The 19,932-nt window shown below is 51.2% G+C and overlaps 1 protein-coding gene across 4 annotated transcripts in view; it reads left to right on the forward strand.

Annotated features, from left to right (window-relative positions):
• The window catches only part of TMEM184B (transmembrane protein 184B), a 52,890-nt gene that overhangs the window by 11,244 nt on the left and 21,714 nt on the right, over positions 1-19,932 (forward strand). For all 4 annotated transcript variants that reach the window (XM_055251793.2, XM_063623077.1, XM_055251790.2 and 1 more), the window contains exons 2-3: positions 14,307-14,556; positions 16,209-16,374. In XM_055251793.2, coding sequence (XP_055107768.1) covers positions 14,365-14,556; positions 16,209-16,374 — 358 coding nt within the window. In that variant the 5' untranslated portion in view covers positions 14,307-14,364. The remainder of the gene's footprint in view (positions 1-14,306; positions 14,557-16,208; positions 16,375-19,932) is intronic.

The raw sequence follows: 19,932 nt of genomic DNA on the forward strand, positions 1-19,932 counted from the left end.
AGTGTACAGAATGGACTCCTCGGTGTCTGGCTGCCTTCCCGCAGTACTGTCAGATCATCCAGGTTGTCTGTAGTGGCCCTTTGGTTTTTTCTCTGCTGCGTAGGCGTTCACCAAATATACCACTATTTATTCATTCTCCTGTGGACAGGCATTGGGTTATATCCAGCCTCTTCGGTGAAATTCATTCTTGTTTTTGGGGGCGCGTGTGCGCTCTTTGCTGGGTATATACCCAGGGTGGGTTGATGGCTTACCTGACTCAGTATGTGTTTGCATGAATGAAATTCAAGTTGGCATGAGAAATCTAGGGTGTTCTGGCTGGAGCCAGGCTTCTTGCTTACAGGGACAGAGCAGGTACAGGGATCCTGGCTTAGACAGCCTGCTCCCATGGGGCGGTAGGACTGTTGGCTGAATCTGCAGGGGACCTATCTATCTGCTCAGTGCCCAATGGGATTTTAGCTGGCTGGAAAGGTGGTCACATGTAGAGGGGCTCAACAATCCAGCTAAAGAGGCTGAGTGTTGGTCCATTGTTCTCAATTTGAGAGAAAACTGAGATCATCAAAATTAGGACTGGTATATACTAAAGGACAGGACCTAATTACAGGGCTGAATTGAGTAAGCCCTCGCTGAGGGACTTTGGATTTCTTTGTTGTTCCCCTTTATTTCTGCACCCCCACCCAAGTGACAGATATGTACATGATTGGATGATTTTTCTTTCCTGGTTGAGAGATTCCTGGGAACTTGGCCCAGGAGAAGGGGGAGAAATGTGGAGCTGCTAGAGTGGCCTCAGCTTGTTTGTGTTGATTGAAGGGGAGACGGAAGGAGAGCTGTGGACCCCTGACCCCTTGTGAGGGCATGTGATCCTTTTCAAAAGGCTCACCAGGCAGAAGTGCCTGGCCAGTGGCTGCTCTTTCCCTCTAATCCCCTCTGGAGAAGGGCCAGGCTGTGGGTTGCTGACCTGCTCTGATGTGGATCAGCCTCCCCCCACAATGCAGCCGCCCAGAAGCTCAGAGAGCCCAGGCAACCCCCAAAGGCAGGAGGGCCGGCTGTCATTCCCGTTGTCATTCCCAGGCGGCTGGAGTGGGAGCAGAGCGGTCAGTTCAGATGAACAGCGCTCGAGTCCGACCCCAACCAGCGAGTTATGGTAATATGGAAGGTTCTCCATCTATATTAAATAAGAGAACAAAAGCCCTCCCAGGCTGCGTGAATATTGCAGGGATATATATGTGAACGGGTTGCTAGTTTAGCTTGGCCCGTGGGTGGCAGCCGCCTGAGTGAGCACTTCGTGGCTGCAGCTCTAAAGGGTTTGGATCTGAAACTAATGAATGAAAATATGACCTCAGAAGATTTAAAGAGAGCAAATACCCAGCAACAGAACCTGGGTCCCAGAGACTATTGGGAGCATGAAATCCCAGGCTGGCCGAAGGAGGAAGTGGGAGAGCAATGGCAGCTGACTTCACATGGTGCCAGACCTTCTCAGTGCTGTCCGCGTTCACTCATTATTCCATCCTGCGCTCTCAGAGGCAGGTATGGCTGCATCCCAATTTTATAGATGAGGAAGCTGAGGCAAGGAGAGGTTGTGTAACTTGCCCACAGACACAAAGCTAGCCAGTGGCAAAGCTGGAGGTCAGGTCTAGGTGGTCAGGCTCCAGAGTTCTGCAGATTTCACAGCACAGCAGCGGCAGCGGCAGTTGGAAGAACCATTTGTCAGGTGATTGTAGGCAAATGACTTCAGCCCTTCAAACCTGTTTTGCATTTGCAAGCTGCTTGCTGCTGCATCAAATTACCAGAAACTTAGTGACTTAAAACACAAATTAGGCCAGGTGTGGTGGCTCACATCTGTAATCCCAGCACTTTGGGAGGCTGAGGTGGGTGGATCACTTGAGGTCAGGAGTTCGAGACCAGCCTGGCCAACATGATGAAACCCTGTCTCTACCAAAAATATAAAAAATTAGCCAGGCGTTTGGCCGGGTGCGGTGGATCACGCCTGTAATCCCAGAACTTTGGGAGGACAAGGTGGGCGGAACACGAGGTCAGGAGTTCAAGACCTGCCTGACCAATATGGTGAAACCCTGTCTCTGCTAAGAATACAAAATTAGCAGGGCATGGTGGCATGTGCCTGTAGTCCCAGTTACTGGGAGGCAGAGGTTGCAGTGAGCCAGGATCGTGCCACTGCACTCCAGCCTGGGTGACGGAGTGAGACTCCGTCTCAAAAAAAAAAAAAAAGGAAAAAAAAAGCCAGGCGTGGTGGTGCGCGCCTGTAACCCCAGCTACTCTGGAGGCTGAGGCAGGAGAATCGCTTGAACCCAGGAGGCAGAGGTTGCAGTGAGCCGAGATCGCACCACTGCACTCCAGCCTGGGCCACAGAGTGAGACTCCCTCTCAAAAACAAAACAAACACAAATTACAGATTACTTACAATAAGAAAAACCAATAAAACGCGTGCGCACACATTAATTATCTTACAGTTTTGGAGGTCAGAGGTCCAGAATGTGTTTCACTGGGCTAAAATCAAGGTGTCGGCAGGGCCGTTCTCCTTCTGGAGGCTCTGGGGGAGAATTATTTCCTTGCCTCTTCCAGCTCCTAGAAACCACCTGCATCCGTGGCTTGTGGCCCCTTTCGCCATCTGCAAGGGCAGCAGCATAGCAGCTTCCACTTTCCTCTCTCTGCTTCCTTTGTCACGCTGCCCTCTTCTCGCTCTCTCCCTCCTGCCTTCCTCCTACGAGGATGCTTGTGATGACATGGGCCCACCCAGTTTATCCAGGATAATCTCTTATTTCAGGACCCTTAACTCAGTCACTTCTGCAGAGTCCCTTTTGCCATGTAAGGTAGCATGTTCACAGGCTCTGGGGGTTAGGGTGTCAACATCTTTGGGGGATTATTCTTCAGCCTACCACACAGCACATAATAAAGTCCATGGGCGGAGGGGATAGCAGCAGTAAGGTGTCCCTCAAACATGAGTTAAAATGACTCTGACGATAGAATCTGGGTGAGATGGTGGGATGCTCCTGAAATAAACTCCAAGGCAGGTGGCCAAGTTCAGTGATGACATAGCTGCACAGCTTATCTGAGAAAGGATGTCTCTGATGGGGGGCCAGCCGGAAGACGTCTTTCCTGGAAGAGGAGGGAGGTGGGGCAGTCTTGGGATAAGTGAGACTTTGGGTCCCACGGCCAGCTCCTGCCACATTCTCAGTGGATTTCAGGTTGGGAGGAGGGATACCATTACAGTTGAAAATAAACATAGAAATAAACCACACTGGATGTCTGCTTCCTCATCAGCCTCCCTACAGTTCTGGAAGATGGTCCAGGCCCACATCCCCTTCTTTGCTGTTCTAGAATTCAGAATGCTCAGAAATCCCAAAGGTTCTTCCTAAGTCTGCAGCAGACTAATTTCTGCTGCAAAAATCTGACCTGAATTGATGTGATACTAATTATGGCCTTTAAAACTCTTACTTAGGGTGACTAACAGTATGTTTTCCTATGAAAGTACTATATGTTTGCTTTTGGGGTGCTGCTCCCACCCTTCCAGGAGTGTCACTGTGTCTAGCAGCATAATCCTTTCTGAAATCTGAAAACTTCGACTGGGCACGGTGGCTCATGCCTATAATCCCAGCTCTTTGGGAGGCTGAGGTGGGTGGATCACTTGAGGTCAGGAGTTCGAGACCAGCCTGGCCAACATGATGAAACCCTGTCTCTACTAAAAATACAAAAATTAGCCAGGCATGTGGCTTATGCCTGTAATCCCAGCTACTAGGAAGGCTGAGGCAGGAGAATCACTTGAACCTGGGAGGCGGAGGTTGCAGTGAGCCGAGATTGTTCCTTTGCACTCCAGTCTGGGTGACAGAGTGAGACTTAGTTAAAAAAAAAAAAAAAAAAAAAAGACAAAAAACGGAAAAATTCTAAATTCTTAAAGCCATTTAGTCCAAAAGCCTTAGCTACAGGACAGTTCACCTGGACTTTTCTCCCCAAGAAACACAGTCAGAGAGGTCCAGTCACCTGTCTCAGGTCCAGCTCAGGTGATAGCGCTGAGGTTGCAACTCAGTTCCCTGTCTCAGAGCCTGGGACAAAGTGCAGACTGCGTGGGCTGGCCTCTTTGCCACCTGCTGGGTGGCATGTGAGTGAGAGACAGGTGTGGAGACTGCACTCACTGGCAGGTAGGCTGTATGTGTGGGAGATGGGGGTCCTTGACTTTGTTTTCTGTCTGATCTGCAGCCTGGAACTGAGCCGGGGGTCTTGTCTGGGGAAGGGCAGAGAGGCAGAGAGATTGCAGAGGAGAGAGGAATAGCAGCAGCCATTAGGAAGCCTTGGGCCTTTGTCCATCACTACAGCACTGCTCTCCAAACTTCCTTGGATCACACAGCCCTATCAGTAAAAACCAGAACAAAACCTGTTGAGCATGCACCCCCAATATGTGGATATTGGTGTAATTATAAGTGTATGTTACAATAAGTATACACATATAGTACTTTACTGTTTCACTGTGTATGTAATAAAACCTACACCAAAAACAGAAACCAAAGGCCAAGCTAAAGATGTAATAAAGAAAATTTTTACTTTGTTGATAGTACAAAAACCTCCTGGGTTCATACACGGGGTCATTTTTTGGGATGCGCGCTTTCGTGCTCAGTGAGAGAGCGTTTGGAAGGGCTGGCTTCACGTTCAGCTTGTTTAGAGACTGGGTTTTAATGGCTGCTTTCCCTGCAAAAGATCCCGTCTGGGACAGGAAGCTGCACACGGAGCAGACGCATCCTTGGCTTTCTTTCTAAATCGGGTTACTCATTTTTCCATCCCGTCCACTGAGTATGCAAAGGATTTGTTGAAATTTGGCCAGTACATTTCCATCCTCCCTGATGCCAATCGCATGTTTTTGTAAATGAAATGGAAGGTATTTTATTTTAAAAATCTTAACAAGTGAGTCCAAAACCCACTGAAATGCTCTGGAAAATTTTTAATGGACTAGAAAATTCTGTTAGGTAGATTTTTAGGAGTTCAGCTATGAGAGGATTTTTTTTTTCTTTTTAAAATCAGTGACAGACATATTGTTTCGGTGCATGCCAGTAATTCCAGCTACTCGGGAGGCTGAGGCAGGAGAATCTCTTGAAGCCCAGAGGTGGAGGTTGCCATGAGCCAAGATTGCGCCATTGCACTCCAGCCTGGGCAACAAGAGCGAAACTCTATCTCAAAAAAAAAAAAAAAAAATACTATTAATGTCCACTTCCAGGCTTTGATACTGTACTACAGCTAGACTAGACGTCACCCTTTGAGGAAGCTGGGTGAAGGGCATACAGGACCCTAGATTCTATTTTTGCAATTTCCTGTGAGCCTACGATTATTTCAGAATAGAAAGTTTAAAAAGTCTTTATCAAGTACATATGCATACCGAAGTATTTAACATTACATCTGGGGGACAGGGAAAGATGCAACACGATTGCGTAATGTTGCTAACCATTAAAGCTCGGTGACGGAGAGGTGGAAAAATTTATTACACTGTTTGTTCCAGTTTTGTATGTTTGAAATTTTCCATAATAAAAAGCTTTAGACAGTAGAACAACAGATTTTTCTATGAAATGTGTAGTAAGATGGGGAGGGACTCAGTCTCTATCAGAGATTTATTGGTTATCTTGTAGAAAAGCAATCAATAAGAATTGTTGGCCGGGCATGGTGGCTCATGCCTGTAATCCCAGCACTTTGGGAGGCCTAGGCGGGAGGATCACGAGGTCAGGAGTTTGATACCACCCTGTCCAAGAGACCAGCCTGGCCAATAAGGTGAAACCCCCTCTCTACTAAAAATACAAAAATTAGCCAGGCATGGTGGTGGGTGCCTGTAATCCCAGCTACTTGGGAGGCTGAGGCAGGAGAATTGCTTGAACCCGGGAGGCAGAGGTTATAGTGAGGTGAAGATTGCGCCACTGCACTCCAGCCTGGGTGACAGAGTGAGACTCCAAATAAAAAAAAAAAAAAAAAAAAAAAAAAAAGGTCTCCTGGGCTCATTTTTATATTTTTAGTAGAGACAGGGTTTCTTCGTGTTGGTCAAGCTGTTCTCAAACTCCTGACCTCAGATGATCCACCCACCTTGGACTCCCAAAGTGCTGGGATTACAGGCGTGAGCCACCATGCCCAGCCCAACAGTATTATTAACTGAAGTACAGACCTTATTCAGTTTTCTACATTTTCATGTAGGGTGTATGTGTAGTTCTATTCAGTTTTATCACATGTAGATTCATGTAACCACCACCACTATCAAGATACAAACTATTTCATCACCTGGAAGGAACTCCTCTGGTACCCCTTTAAAATTGCACACCCCCACCCATCATTGTCACTGTCCTCTGCCAACTACTACACCATGCTCCATCTTTATAGCTTCGTCATTTTGAGAATGTTACATAAATGGATCATGCAGTATGTGACCTTTTGAGACTGGCTGGTTTCACAAAATGTAATGCCCCTGAGATCCATCCAGATCACTTGCGTGTATCAGTAATTTGTTCTTTTTTCTTGCTGGGTTCTATTCCATGGTCTGGATGTACCAGAGTTTGTTTAACCTTTTGTCTGTTGAAGGACATGGTTCTTTCCAGATTTTGATGATTACAAATACGGCTGCTGTGAACATTTGTGTACAGGCTTTTGTGTGAATATACGTTTTCATTCCTGTAGAATGAAACAGTGATTACTGGGTTGTGTAGTAAATGCATGTTAGTTTTATAAGAAACTGCTGGGGCCAGGCACGGTGGCTCACGCCTGTAATCCCAGCACTCTGGGAGGCCGAGGCGGGCAGATCACGAGGTCAGGAGTTCAAGATCAGCCTGACCAACAGGATGAAACCCCATCTCTACTAAAAATACAAAAATTAGCCGGGCATGGTGACACATGCCTGTAATCCCAGCTACTCAGGAGGCTGAGGCAGGAGAATAGCTTGAACCAGGGAGGCGGAGGTTGCAGTGAGCCGGGATCATGCTACTGCACTCCAGCCTGGGGCGACAGAGTGAGACTCTGTCTCATTTAAAAAAAAAAAAAAATTAGCTGGCCGTGGTGGCGGGCACCTGTAATCCCAGCTACTCAGGAGGCACAGGCAGAGAATTGCTTGAACCCGGGAGGTAGAGGTTGCAGTGAGCCGAGATGGCGCCACTGCACTCCAGCCTGGGTGACAGAGCAAGGCTCTGACTCAAAAAAAAAAAAAAAAAAGAAAGAAACTGCCAAAGTTGTTTTCCATGGTGGCTGCACCATTTTATCTTCCCACCAGCAATGTATGGGAGATCAGGTTTCTCTGCATCCTTGCCAGCATTTGATATTGTCAATATTTTTTATTTTATAGGTATATGATATATATTTTTTGGTACCCAGGTATGGGACGTGAAGGTGTTTTCAGTTTTTCAGTTTGCATTTCCTTAATGGCTAATGATGTTTTTTTTTTTTTTTTTTGAGACGGAGTCTTGCTCTGTCGCCCAGGCTGGAGTACAGTGGCACAATCTCGGCTCACTGCAAGCTCCGCCTCCCGGGTTGATGCCATTCTCCTGCCTCAGCCTCCGAATAGCTGGGACTACAGGTGCCCGCCACAGCACCCGGCTAATTTTTTGTATTTTTAGTACAGATGGGGTTTCACCATGGTCTCGATCTCTTGACCTCGTGATCCGCCTTCCTCGGCCTCCCAAAGTGCTGGGATTACAGGTGTGAGCCACTGTGCCCGGCTGGCTAATGATGTTTAACTTTTGTTTGTTTTTTTTTTTTTTTGGAGATAGTCTCGCTCTGTCGCCCAGGCTGGAGTGCAGTGGTGTGATCTCAGCTCACTGCAACCTCCACCTCCCGGGTTCAAGCGATTCTTCTGCCTCAGCCTCCCGAGTAGCTGGGATTACAGACGTGTACCACCATACCCGGCTAATTTTTGTATTTTTAGTAGAGACAGGGTTTCGCCATATTGGCCAGACTGGTCTTGAACTCCTGGCCTCAAGTGATCCACCTGCCTCAGCCCCTCAAAGTTTTGGGATTACAGGCGTGAGCCACTGTGCCATGTGCTTATTTGCTGTGTATCTCTTCTTTACTGAGATGTCTGTTCATATATTTTGCCTATTTTCAAGTGGGATTGTCTGGTTTTCTTTTTACCATGGCGCTTTTTTTTTTTTTTTTTTTTTTTTTTGGAGACAGAGTCTTGCTCTGTCCCCTAAGGGCTGGAGTGCAATGGCACGATCTCGGCTCACTGCAACCTCTGCCTTCCTGGTTCAAGCGATTCTGCTGCCTCAGCCTCCTGAGTAGCTGGGCTTACAGGCGCCAGCCACCACGCCTGGCTAATTTTCTTATTTTTAGTAGAGACAGGGTTTTGCCATGTTGGCCAGGCTGATCTCGAACTCCTGACCTCAGGTGATCCGTCCACCTTGGCCTCCCAAAGTGCTGGGATTACAGGTGTGAACCACCGCGCCCGGCCCATGGAGCTTTTTGAGCATTCTTCACACATTCCCAATGCTAGTCATTTACCAGATCTGTGACTTGCAAATATATTCTTCTACTCTGTGGCTTGTTTACTCATAGTGCATAAGTTTTTACTTTTCCTATATTGCAGTTTATCGATTTTTTCCTTTTATGGATCATGCTTTTGGTGTCAAGTCTAAGAACACTTGGCCGTCTCTAGGTTTCAAATATTTTCTCCTGTCTTCTAAAAGGTTTAGAGTTTTACATTTTACATTTAAATGTGTGATTTATTTTGAATTAATTTTTGTATATGTGTAAGGGTTTATGTTAAGGTTTTTTATTATTTATTTATTTATTTATTTATTTTTGAGATGGAGTCTTGCTCTGTTGCCCAGGCTGGAGTGCAGTGGTGTGATCTTAGCTCACTGCAACCTCCACCTCCCGGGTTCAAGTGATTCTCCCGCCTCAGCCTCCCAAGTAGCTGGGGATTACAGGCACATGCCACTACGTCTGGCTAATTTTTGTATTTTTAGTAGAGACAGGGTTTCGCTATGTTGCCCTGGCTGGTCTCGAACTCCTGACCTCGAGTGATCCACCCACCTTGGCCTCCCAAAGTGCTGAGATTACAGGTCTTCGCCACCGCACCCAACTAATGTTGTTTTAGTAGTAGTATTATTTTTTGATCAATGTTAACCAGGTCGGCCTTGAACGTGTAGCCTCGCCTCCCCGAGTGCCAGGGCAACCGACCTGAGCCATCGCGGCTCCCATTATTATTTTTATTTTTTTACTTATTTTTGAGACAGAGTCTGGCTCTGTCACCCAGGCTGGAGTGCAGTGGCGCGATCTCGGCTCACTGCAAGCTCTGCCTCCTGGGTTCACGCCATTCTCCTGCCTCAGCTTCCCCAGTAGCTGGGACTACGGGCGTCTGCCACCAGGCCCGGCTAATTTTTTGTATTTTTAGTAGAGATAGGGTTTCACCGTGTTAGCCAGGTTGGTCTCGATCTCCTGACCTCGTGATCCACCCGCTTCGGCCTCCCAAAGTGCTAAGATTACAGGCGTGAGGCACCTTGCTGGGCCCTTTCTCCATTTATTAATGAGACTTCTGTAACCTAGAACTGTCCCTTGTTAATTATGTAATTCTCCTGAAATGTTATAATGAAGAAACTGAGGCCCCGAGAGAAGTCCCCATGCAGGTTGCACGTGGTGGAGTCTAGTGAGAGTCCTGTTGGGTGACTCACAGCAGAAGCCTGGTTATGTCCCCACCACATGGAAGCCTTCCCTGACCCCCTTCCCAACCTGCCCAAGCCCGATGCTTGTTCTAGGCTCCTGTAGTGCTGGACACTCACCTCAGCAGTGCAAGGGGAAGAGGCCTCCAGGTCACTCTTGCATGTGGCATAGAGCAGGCATGAAGAGCGGCTTGGAGCACCTTAAAGGCTGAGGCTGGGTCTGCCGGTGCCTGGCATGGAGTCCAGAGGCCTCAGGACTTGTTAGAAAGATGATTTCAGCATCTTCCATCAGGGCCCTCTGTCATGTTCCTGGCAGAAGTTTAAAACTTGGTCAATTAGGGAAATAATGGGAGACAGTTGTGGTGGCTCATGCCTGTAATCCCAGCACTTTGGGAGGCCAAGATGGGAGGATCGCTTGAGCCCAGGAGCTCGAGACCAGCATGAGTAACGTGGTAAAACCCCATCTCTCCAAAAAAATACAAAAATTAGCCGGGTATGGTGGCTCACGCCTGTAGTCCTAGCTACTTGGGAGGCTGAGGTGGGAGGATGGCTTGACCCCAGGAGGCAGAGGTTGTAGTGAGCTAAGATCACGCCACTGCATTCCAGTCTAGGCAACAGAGCAACAGAGCGAAGCCCTGTCTCAAAAAAAAAAAAAAAAAAAAAATTGGGGGCATGGTGGCACATGCCTGTGGTCCCAGCTGCTTGGGAGACTGAGGTGAGAGGATCACTCGGGCCTAGGGAGGTCAAGGCTACAGTGAGCTGTGATCATGCCATTGCACTCCAGCCTGAGCAACAGAGCAAGACTCTGTCTCAAAAAAAAAAAAAAAAAGCATTATCTGGTCCTGCCAGAACAGCTGGAATTTTGAGCCTCATCTGTTTCCATGGACTGCATTGGAAAAGGGGAGACGTGGATGGAGTCCTTCCCCACCCCTTTCCCCATGGGAGTAAAGAGGCTGCACCAGACGGCATTGCCCCTGCTTCCCCAAGGTCCACAGGCTGTGCCAGGTGAACGTCCTGCTTGCTTGTGGTACCTGGGCAGGTAGCTTCCCGGTCGGTGCCTGTACAGAGTGTGAAAGGGTCAGATCCCAGTGCCCACCCTGCCCCAGCCCCAACACACTGTGAACAGTTTGCAGAGTCTGGCCTTGTGGTCACTGGCTTGGGAGTACGTTTGACAGCCTCTGTCTGCTGCCTTGGGTCCAGGGAGTAAGGCGAGCTCTGGGCCTTCGAGCAGCTGCCTGCACCTGTTCTCTTGGGTGTTGGGGACCATGCATCTATGAGCCAGAATATTGCTTTAAGTATTTTGGGGAATTATGAAAACCCTTGAATTGTTGCCACCCTGGATGGCTGTAAAACCAAGTTCTGCATCGCTTTCCCTCATCTCTAAGATAGAGATAATGTTACTTTCTTCAAAGTTGCCTTGAGAAAATACATGAGATAATGTTTGAGGAAATGCTTTGTAAACCACCGGGGTTGCCCAAGAGTAAAATAAGTTGTTTATGAATTGGCCCCAGTGCAGAAACGTGGCCAGCATGGGCTGGGCTGCGGAAACACTCCCAGCCATGGTGGCTTCTCCTCCACCCTGGGGGGACCTGCCTCCCCTCCTGCTAGAAGAGTCTGGAGGCTATGGGAGGATGGGCATAGCTATGTCTTGTTAAGAGGCTCTGGAGCAGGAAGGGTGGCTTAGCTAGGTCCCCCCACTTTGTAGGAGGTGAGGAGACAATGTGTTGATAGGACCTGGCCTTGAGTCCTGGCTCTGATTTGGGGGTAGGTCACTCACATCTCTGGGTGCATTTCCTCTTGTGAAATAAGTGACCTATGTGAAGAACGTGAAGGGGCCCTGAATGCCAAGTGGGCATGTTTATGTGAGTGAGCAGAGCCGCAGGAGGAAGCTGGCCTGCAGCCTTCACCCAGATCCCAGCCCTGGCTCGGGTCTGCTCCCTGGGGTTGCCCCTCTGCCTGGGAGTCCAAGCTGGGGGCTTCTCAACACTGCCCTTAGTCGTGAACAAAACAGCCTTCGACATCCCCCCTGCACCTTGCTTGGAAGGTGAAGATTTGGGCGTATTTGTACTTCCTTTGGTCCCCCCACAATTCTCCATGTTTATTCATTTAATTTGGGATGATAGACAAAGATGATGATTTACAACCCAAGTCTTTTTCAAGAAATATTTCTGGCACTGGTTTTCAGTTTTGCAACCATACTTACAGGAGCTATTCTTGGACTTGTCACTGTGTCTCTTTTTCAAAGCTTGCCACCAGTCTTTATATAGACACCTTCTCCATTTTTGAATTTCTTTATATAGACGCCTTCTCCAGTTTTGAGTTTTAATCTGGATTCGTGTCTCGATTGGTGTGTTAAGAGATCACGTATGTGTGGGAAAACAGAAATGTAACGGGCTCTCCTAGGGTGCACACTTACAGCTAAGAGCCGACATGGTGGCGGAGATGCTGCGGCCGTTGGCGAGGAGCCGGGGCGCAGGCAAGCAGTGCAGACAGACAGCGGGCGCAGGATCCTCTGCATCACGGGGCCAGGCTGCAGGCCGCCGCACCCAGGAAGGCCCAGGGAAACCTCCGTCGGTGTCAGGATATTCTGACTTGAATACCAGCTTGCGGATTTGGAAGGGACCATGAGATCATCTAGGTTGACCTCTGGGTTCAGACCGAGATGGTCGGGGTTGGTGTTCGCTCATTTTCTGAGCTCAGCTTTGGAGCAGGGAACCCACGTGGCTGGTTGGCGGGGGAGCTGGTGCTCACGCTGCAGCCAGGCTCTTTCCGCAGTGCCCACACACCGCACTTGGCATCTTTTAAAATTGTCCAGTGTTCCTCTGGTTGCATTGCAGGTTATTGCCAGAGTTGGTGATTTGGGCAGAGGTGTTTGCTGGATGGCATCGACCAGCCTGTCAGCAGGTGGCTGTACTGAAAGGGCCGCCCCATCAGGGCTGTGGGTAGAGGGTGCAGCCAGGCTCCTGCCTTAGTCTTCTTGAGCCACTATGACAAAATCCCATAAATCAACTGCCTCCTTCCTCACCAAGATCAAGGTGCTGGCAGATTCAGTGTGTGGAGAGGGCTCACTTTTTGGTTCAGAGACGGTGCCTTCTCCTTGTGTCCTCATGTGGTAGAAGGGGCATGGCAGCTCCCTGAGGTTCCTTTTATGAGGGCACTAATCTCATTCATGAGGGCTCCACCCACTATTCTTTGTTTCACTGTGAGGCACCTCACAATCTTTGGAAACAAGCAGTGAAAATCAGTAGATAGGCCAGGCACAGTGGCTCACGCCTATAATCCCAGCATTTTGGGAGGATGAGGCAGGAGGATTGCTTGAGGCCAGGAGTTCAAGACCAACCTGGGCAACATAGGGAGACCCTATCTCTACAAAAAATTAGAAAATTAGCCAGGTGTGATGGCGCACGCCTGTAATCCCAGCTACTCAGGAGGCTAAGGCAGGAGGATTACTTGAGCCCAGGAGGCGGAAGCTGCAGGGAGCCGAGATTGCACCACTGCACTCCGGCCTGGGCAACAGAGCGAGACCCTGTCTCAAAATTATAATAATAAAGTTAGGTATTATAAGTGGGCTGGGGGTGTGAGATCTTGCCTCAAAGAGTAGGCAGGAGGATGAACATGTGAGTGGTAACAGACCCGCGTGTTCGAGGATGCGGAATGGCTAGAAGTCTCAGAACTGGAGAAGGTGTGCAGGCAGGCTTTCAGGAGGGGTGGCACATGAGCTGGGTTAAAAGATGAGAGTTTGGAGGTACACAGATTGGGGAGTAGCCACAGAGTCTCCGAAACAGCACAGCTGGATGATGGGGAGTGGGTCAGCCATTAAGGAAAGGGGGAGAAATGGCGAAGAATGCACACAAGCCCTCGGAGGAGGCCTCAGCAGTAAAGTGGTTTTACTGGCTCCAGGGTATAAAGATGTTCAGGCCCAGCAGGAAGCTCCCGAATTTCTGTTGTGTGCCCACGGTTCCCAGTGCTGCCTGTATAGTCCCAACCAGAGACGCTGTCCCCAGGGGGCCTGCATTCTAGGTGGGGTGGGGGGAACAGTTAATAAATACATGAATGAATCGAGTTAGTTGGGTGGTGTCAACGTAATGAGTGCTCTGGAGGAAAAGAAAGGAAAGCAGGGAGTCAGGCATGCCCGACCTGGGAGAGGCTGACATGTTTTCATGGTGGTCAAGGTAGAGACCTAAAGGAAGGGTGGGAGGGAGCTATTTGACTGAGCAGAGACAGCCAGTGCAAAGGCCCTGTGGCAGAAGCAGGTTTAATATGTTCAAGGAACAGCAAAGAGGCCAGCGTGGCTGCAGCTGAGGATGGAAGTGGGAACTGTAGGAGCTGAGATCATAGAGGCCGGGAGGTCCCATTGAGTCCTTGGGCGCAGACTATGGTTTTTATTCTGGGAGAGCTGGGAGCTATTGGAGAGTTTTGAGCAGGGGCGGCCTGGTCTGGCTAATCCTTGGAAGGCTCACAAGCCTGCTGAGTGGGGACTGGTCATTAGAGGCAAGGACAGAAGCAGAGAAACTGGTCAGGGGCCTGTTGCATCAATCCAGGGGAGAGGCTGGCTGGGACCGGGTGATGGTTGGGGTCAATACAGACATGGTCAGGAGGTGGGTGGAGAGACCTGGAAGATTCTTTCCAATGCTACCACTTGCCCTGGGAGGAGACTCACATTGCAATTTCTTCTCTCTAGGCTAGCTTGTCACTTTCTGCAAAGGTTTCCCTCAGGGAGCCTCCTGCTGCCGGGCATCATGACAGTGAGGGGGGCTGTGCTGGCCCCAGATCCAGCATCGCCCACGACCGCAGCAGCCTCGCCCAGCATCTCCGTGATCCCCGAGGGCAGCCCCACTGCCATGGAGCAGCCTGTGTTCCTGATGACAACTGCCGCTCAGGCCATCTCTGGCTTCTTTGTGTGGACAGCCCTGCTCATCACATGCCACCAGGTACCCAAGCCTGGCAGGGGGCCTCTAGAAGGGTCCAGAAAGGTTCCTGGCCCAACAGAGTGTGGGTTAGGCTAGGCCAGGCTGTGCTGCAGTAGTAGGTAAGCCCTGTGTTCTCAGAGGCTTCCCTCGATAGAAGTCTACTTCTTGTTTGTTTGTTTGTTTGTTTGTTTTGAGACAGAGTCTCGCTCTGTCACCCAGGCTGGAGTACAGTAGTGCGATCTTGGCTCACTGCAACCTCTGCCTCCTGGGTTGGAACAATTCTCCTGCCTCAGCCTCCCAAGTAGCTGGGACTATAGGCGTGTGCCAAGAAGTCGCCTTCTTGCCCACGTCCCAGGGCCCAGTGCAGTGCAGGTTCCGATGTGTGGCTCTGGCTTCAAGCCTCGCCCATCTGACACCTGGCAGCAGGGAGTGTGTGAAGGCACTCTATATATTTAACCACCTCCAGCCAGAGGTGACACTCGTCACTCTGTTCACCTTCCATTGGCTGGAACTAGTCTCGTGTCCATCCTAAACAACAGAGAGCCTAGAACTGCAGGAGCACAGGGACAGGGACCGCTTTGCAGATGAGAAAATGGAGAGCCTGAGAGGGAGGGGGAGAGGAACTAGCCCGGTCACTTGGAAGTTGGTGGCAGACTGGGATAGAAGTCAAGTCTCCCATCTGCCTATACTTGTGGCCCCAGAGGAGGCGGATGTGGGCTGGGACGGGCCTTGGTGGCCTGCAGAGGTTTGAAGGTGGTCCAGTGGAGAGGGGCAGGGCGAGTCTGCTCGCGTTCCCCAGTCAGCCCCTTGCCAGCTGCCCTGTGTCCCCATCCCTTTTAGAACCCATTTGCGTCCAAGGCTTTTCGCTCATAGCAGATGGAGAATATTTTGTTCTTTTCCTCCCCAGCCCAGGGCTCGGCTGGGCCAAGTGTGATGTCATGAGAGCTGGGACGAGACACCCAGGGGCTGCCGGGACTGAGGATTGTGGTAGAGCAGCTCTTGGCATTTGTGTGTAGCTTTTACTTTTTTCCTCTGCTTCCTAAAAGTAGCATTCATTCTCCTAACTTCCTGGTGAGGTAGGCAGTGGTGCTGCCTCTGTTTACCAGATGGGAGAAGGAGGCACAACCTGAGGACATGCCTGCAGCCACTCAGCCAGGAAGTGTGTCCACCCGCCATAGAGTGAGGGCCGCGTCTATATTGCCATAAGTTAAGCGACGGGGCAGGGCTGCAACCCAGGTCGCAGTGGTTTAGCTCAGTGCTGCCACAGTCACAGCCGGAGTGAGGCAGAGGGAAAGGGCACACACACTGATGGCCCAGAGCTGCCTGTGCGTGAGGTCCCCTGGGGAGCTTGTGGAAACTGGATTTCCATCCTCGTCCTTGGCCCTCCTGTGGTCAGGGGTGTGGGCTCACCGCCACCTGCACCTGCAAGACCGCCCTGTGGGCACTGCTGTATGCACTCCACGAGCCTTGCGCACGCCCGCTGGTCTGAGTCTCACAATGGCCTTGGGAGGCAAGTCTTGTCATCCGCATTTTGCAGAGCAGGGCTCTGAGGCTCAGGGGTAGGTCACGTGCATCGGGTCACAGATGAGTCGGTGGCAGAGCTGGAAGCCCACCTGCCCTCCCGCCCCTGCGGACAGGAGGGTCCCCAGCTGACCCCACACCTCTGCCCCCAGATCTATATGCACCTGCGCTGCTACAGCTGCCCCAACGAGCAGCGCTACATCGTGCGCATCCTCTTCATCGTGCCCATCTACGCCTTTGACTCCTGGCTCAGCCTCCTCTTCTTCACCAACGACCAGTACTACGTGTACTTCGGCACTGTCCGCGACTGCTACGAGGGTGAGGATGGGGGCGGAGTGGGGAGGGCTGGCTGAGGGCTGGGGTGCTGGGAGCCCCTCTCCCCACATTCCTCCCCGAGGGGCTTCACGAGGACTGTCTTGACACACACCTTGCTTCTTTACCTACTACAGGGTTTCTGTCCCAAATTGACAGGTAATAGCACATGCAGCCAGAGTCTCACCTCACAGGTACCTGGAAGCAAAGACCCTCCACCTGGGTCTCGTTTCTCAATGCCGGCATCTGAGGCAGGGTGGGGGCAGCAAGCAAGTGGTCTATTTGTAGAGACCCCAGGTGGCCCCAGGTGCAGTTGGGTAGGGACCCTTCCAGGGATCCCTGGCAAGTCAGTGGCAGGGCTGGGCCTCTGTCCCCATGGGTCTTAATTCTGAGGGCTTTGTCCCACGAGTGGGTGCCCTACTGTGCCACCCAGGAAGAAGACTCGATTCCTTTCGGGGACTTGGTTCCATCACTGCTCCAATCCTGAGCTCCGACCACAGGCCAGGAGCTGGGTTGCCAAGAGGAGAAGCCAGCCTCACCCCTGCTGCCCTTTGGGAGGCTGTGGCCCCTAAACAGTCACCACAAGGAGACCAAGATGCTGCTCTCATGGGAGCTGGCCTCTGACCTGTCTTGGGCAGGTCCCAGGCATTCCTCCTCTGTCAGAGGCAGGCGATGCCCAGGTCTGCCCTAGACAGGCCAGCAGGAATGGAGAGGAGGGGTTCCTCAAGACCCCTACATTGGGCCGGGTGCAGTGGCTCACACCTGAAATCCCATTACTTTGGGAGGCCGAGGCAGGCAGATCACCTGAGTTCGGGAGTTCGAGACCAGCCTGACCAACATGGAGAAACCCCGTCTCTACTAAAAATACAAAATTATCCGGGCATGGTGGTGCATGCCTGCAATCCCAGCTACTCAGGAGGCTGAGGCAGGAGAATCGCTTGAACCTGGGAGGCAGAGGTTGTGGTGAGCCGAGTTTGTGCCATTGCATTCCAGCCTGGGCAACAAGAGCGAAACTCTGTCTCAAATAAAAAAAGGAAAAAAAAAGACCCCTACATTGATACCCATGCTATTCTCAGAGTGTGAGGTTTCCCGTCTCCTACCCACACCTGTGCTGCTGGTTTTAGGTAAAGTGACCGGATGTGGTTTTCCTCATCTCAGGAGAGCAGCCCTGGCCATGCCCAGAAGTTGTCTGTTTCCCTGACCTGGGAGAGTGCTGCCCCAGGCCCGTACTCTGTGGATATTGGGGTGCAGCATGCTCATCCCCTAAGCAGCTGGAGTCTCTCTTCCTGTCTGCGCTGAACCTTGTGTATCCCTGAGAACTCATAGGGCACAGGAAATGCCTTTAGCATTTGGCAAGAAAATGGAGGCGCCCACAGGAGCCCATTGCACCCTAGCCTTTCGTATTTCCGCCTGCCCACCCCCAACTGCGGCCACATCAGGCAGGTGCTTCCCAGCCTCAAGGGCTTGATGTGTGCCGTGTCCCTGGCCTGGGAAGCTCTTCTGCTCTGCGTGGGGTCCCTCCTTTCCATCCGTCTGTTCCCCACCACTCTCACTCCCAGCACTCATCCAAGTCCTCGGCCCCACCACAGTCTGCAGCTCCCTTGCTTCGTGTTCGATCTTCCTGAGCATGATTAGCCTTGCCAGAGCAGGATGGGGCGCAGCCATGCCCAGACAGAGCTGGGCCCATGGGAGGTGCCTACTTCCCCCCCTTTTGGATGAATAAGGGACTTCATCAAACCCCTGCCCTGTGCCTTGCATTCCTCCGTGTGGGGCCTCAGTAACTTCCCATGCTCCCTCCTCGCAGGCTGGCGTTCCGTCCTGTCCTTCCAGGTGAGAATACTGAGGCCAGATGGGGACCTGCTCAGGGCTTAACTGGGGCTCTCGTGTCTAATGTTTCTGGAAGCAGCCAAGTCTCCAGGGAAACCTCTGGGTCCCTGGGGCACCATAAAGGCTGGAATTGGCAAAGGGTGGGGCTGAGAATCCTCTTCCATTCAGCTGCCAGCCTCGCATGGGTACCCAGGGGCAGCCTCTGCCCACCTGTTCCTTCAGAAGCACAAAGCTGTTCCCTGCCAAGGCGGCCTCTCCTGTGTGGTCGGGGGAGAAGTGTGGGCTCTCTTCTCGGCGGGACCCCAAAGACAGGCACATGGCAGAAGGTGGGGCACACAGCCAGGGGAGCCTCCGCTTCACCCTCGCTCCATGCCCCAGAGGCGGCAGCAGATGGCTGGCGGGTACCCCTCGCTCCAGAAGCCTCTTTGTTCAGGCCCCGCCTGCCCTGACCTGCCTCCCAGCCCGGGGAGAGGTCCTCCAGGAAGTCGGCCACCCTGTGAAGCACATCTCCTAGCAACACAATTATCCCTTTGGCCTGGCCTCTCCCAGGGAGTTTACAGACAGCACAGCAGCTGCAGTGAAGTTCAGGCTGCCCCCGAGTTCACCAGCTTTATTTTTTTTATTTTTTTTTGAGACCATTGCCAGGCTGGAGTGCAGTGGTGCGATCTCAGCTCGCTGCGTCCTCCACCTCCTAGGTTCAAGTGATTCTCCTGCCTCAGCCTCCCGAGTAGCTGGGACTACAGGTGTGTGCTACCACGCCCAGCTAATTTTTGTATTTTTAATAGAGACGGGGTTTCACCATGTTGGCCAGGATGGTCTCGATCTCTTGACCTCGTGATCTGCCCTCGGCCTCCCAAAGTGATGGGATTACAGGTGTGAGCCACCGTGCCTGGCCAAGTTCACCAGCTTTTAGCATCAGAGGCTGCGGGGCCTGCTCCTTGCCTTGTCCCTGCACCACTGCTCTGGGTCCTAGCCCTTCTCTTGCAGCTGCCTCTGCAGAGTCAGTGATGGGGCAGTCCCCCCCATCCTTGTATTTCCTCTCTCATCCTTCTCAGTTCCCAAGAGGGGCCAGGAGGGCCCGGGAGGGAGTGGGATTCGCCTGGACCAGAGAACTCTGCAGATCCAGCCAGCCCTTCCTGAGGGCCTGCTCAGAGCTGGGCACTACAGTCGTTCGGTTTTTTTCTTTTTCTTTTTCTTTTTTTTTTCAGAGACAGAGTCTGTCTCGTTCTGTCGCCCAGGCTGGAGTGCAGTGGTGCAATCTTGGCTCACTGCAACCTCCGCCTCCTGGGTTCAAGCAGTCTCCTGCCTCAGCCTCTCGAGTAGCTGGGACTACAGGCACACGCCTCCACGCCCGGCTAATTTTTTTTTTTTTTTTTGTATTTTAGTAGAGACGGAGTTTCATCGTGTTGCCCAGGCTGGTCTCAAACTCCTGAGCTCAGGCAATACGCCTGCCTCGGCCTCCCAAAGTGCTAGGATTATAGGTGTGAGCCATCAAGCCTGGCCCTGCTTTTTTTCTTTGTTAACAAAATTCTGCTTTTAAAAAACACTAAAAAAATTACATTTATTAAAGTAATATAGGCATATGGTTGAAACACAAAACTCCCCTAACTCCTCACTTCGAAGTTCACTGTACTTTCAACTCTTTCAGCTGTTTTCTTCCTAGTTTCAACTCTTTCAGCTGTTTTCTTCCTAGAATGACCTAAAAATATGCTTGTACTGGTTTTTGTTGTTTGTTTT

The sequence above is a fragment of the Symphalangus syndactylus genome, chromosome 18, assembly GCF_028878055.3.
Source record: "Symphalangus syndactylus isolate Jambi chromosome 18, NHGRI_mSymSyn1-v2.1_pri, whole genome shotgun sequence".
Classification (NCBI taxonomy): domain Eukaryota; kingdom Metazoa; phylum Chordata; class Mammalia; order Primates; family Hylobatidae; genus Symphalangus; species Symphalangus syndactylus.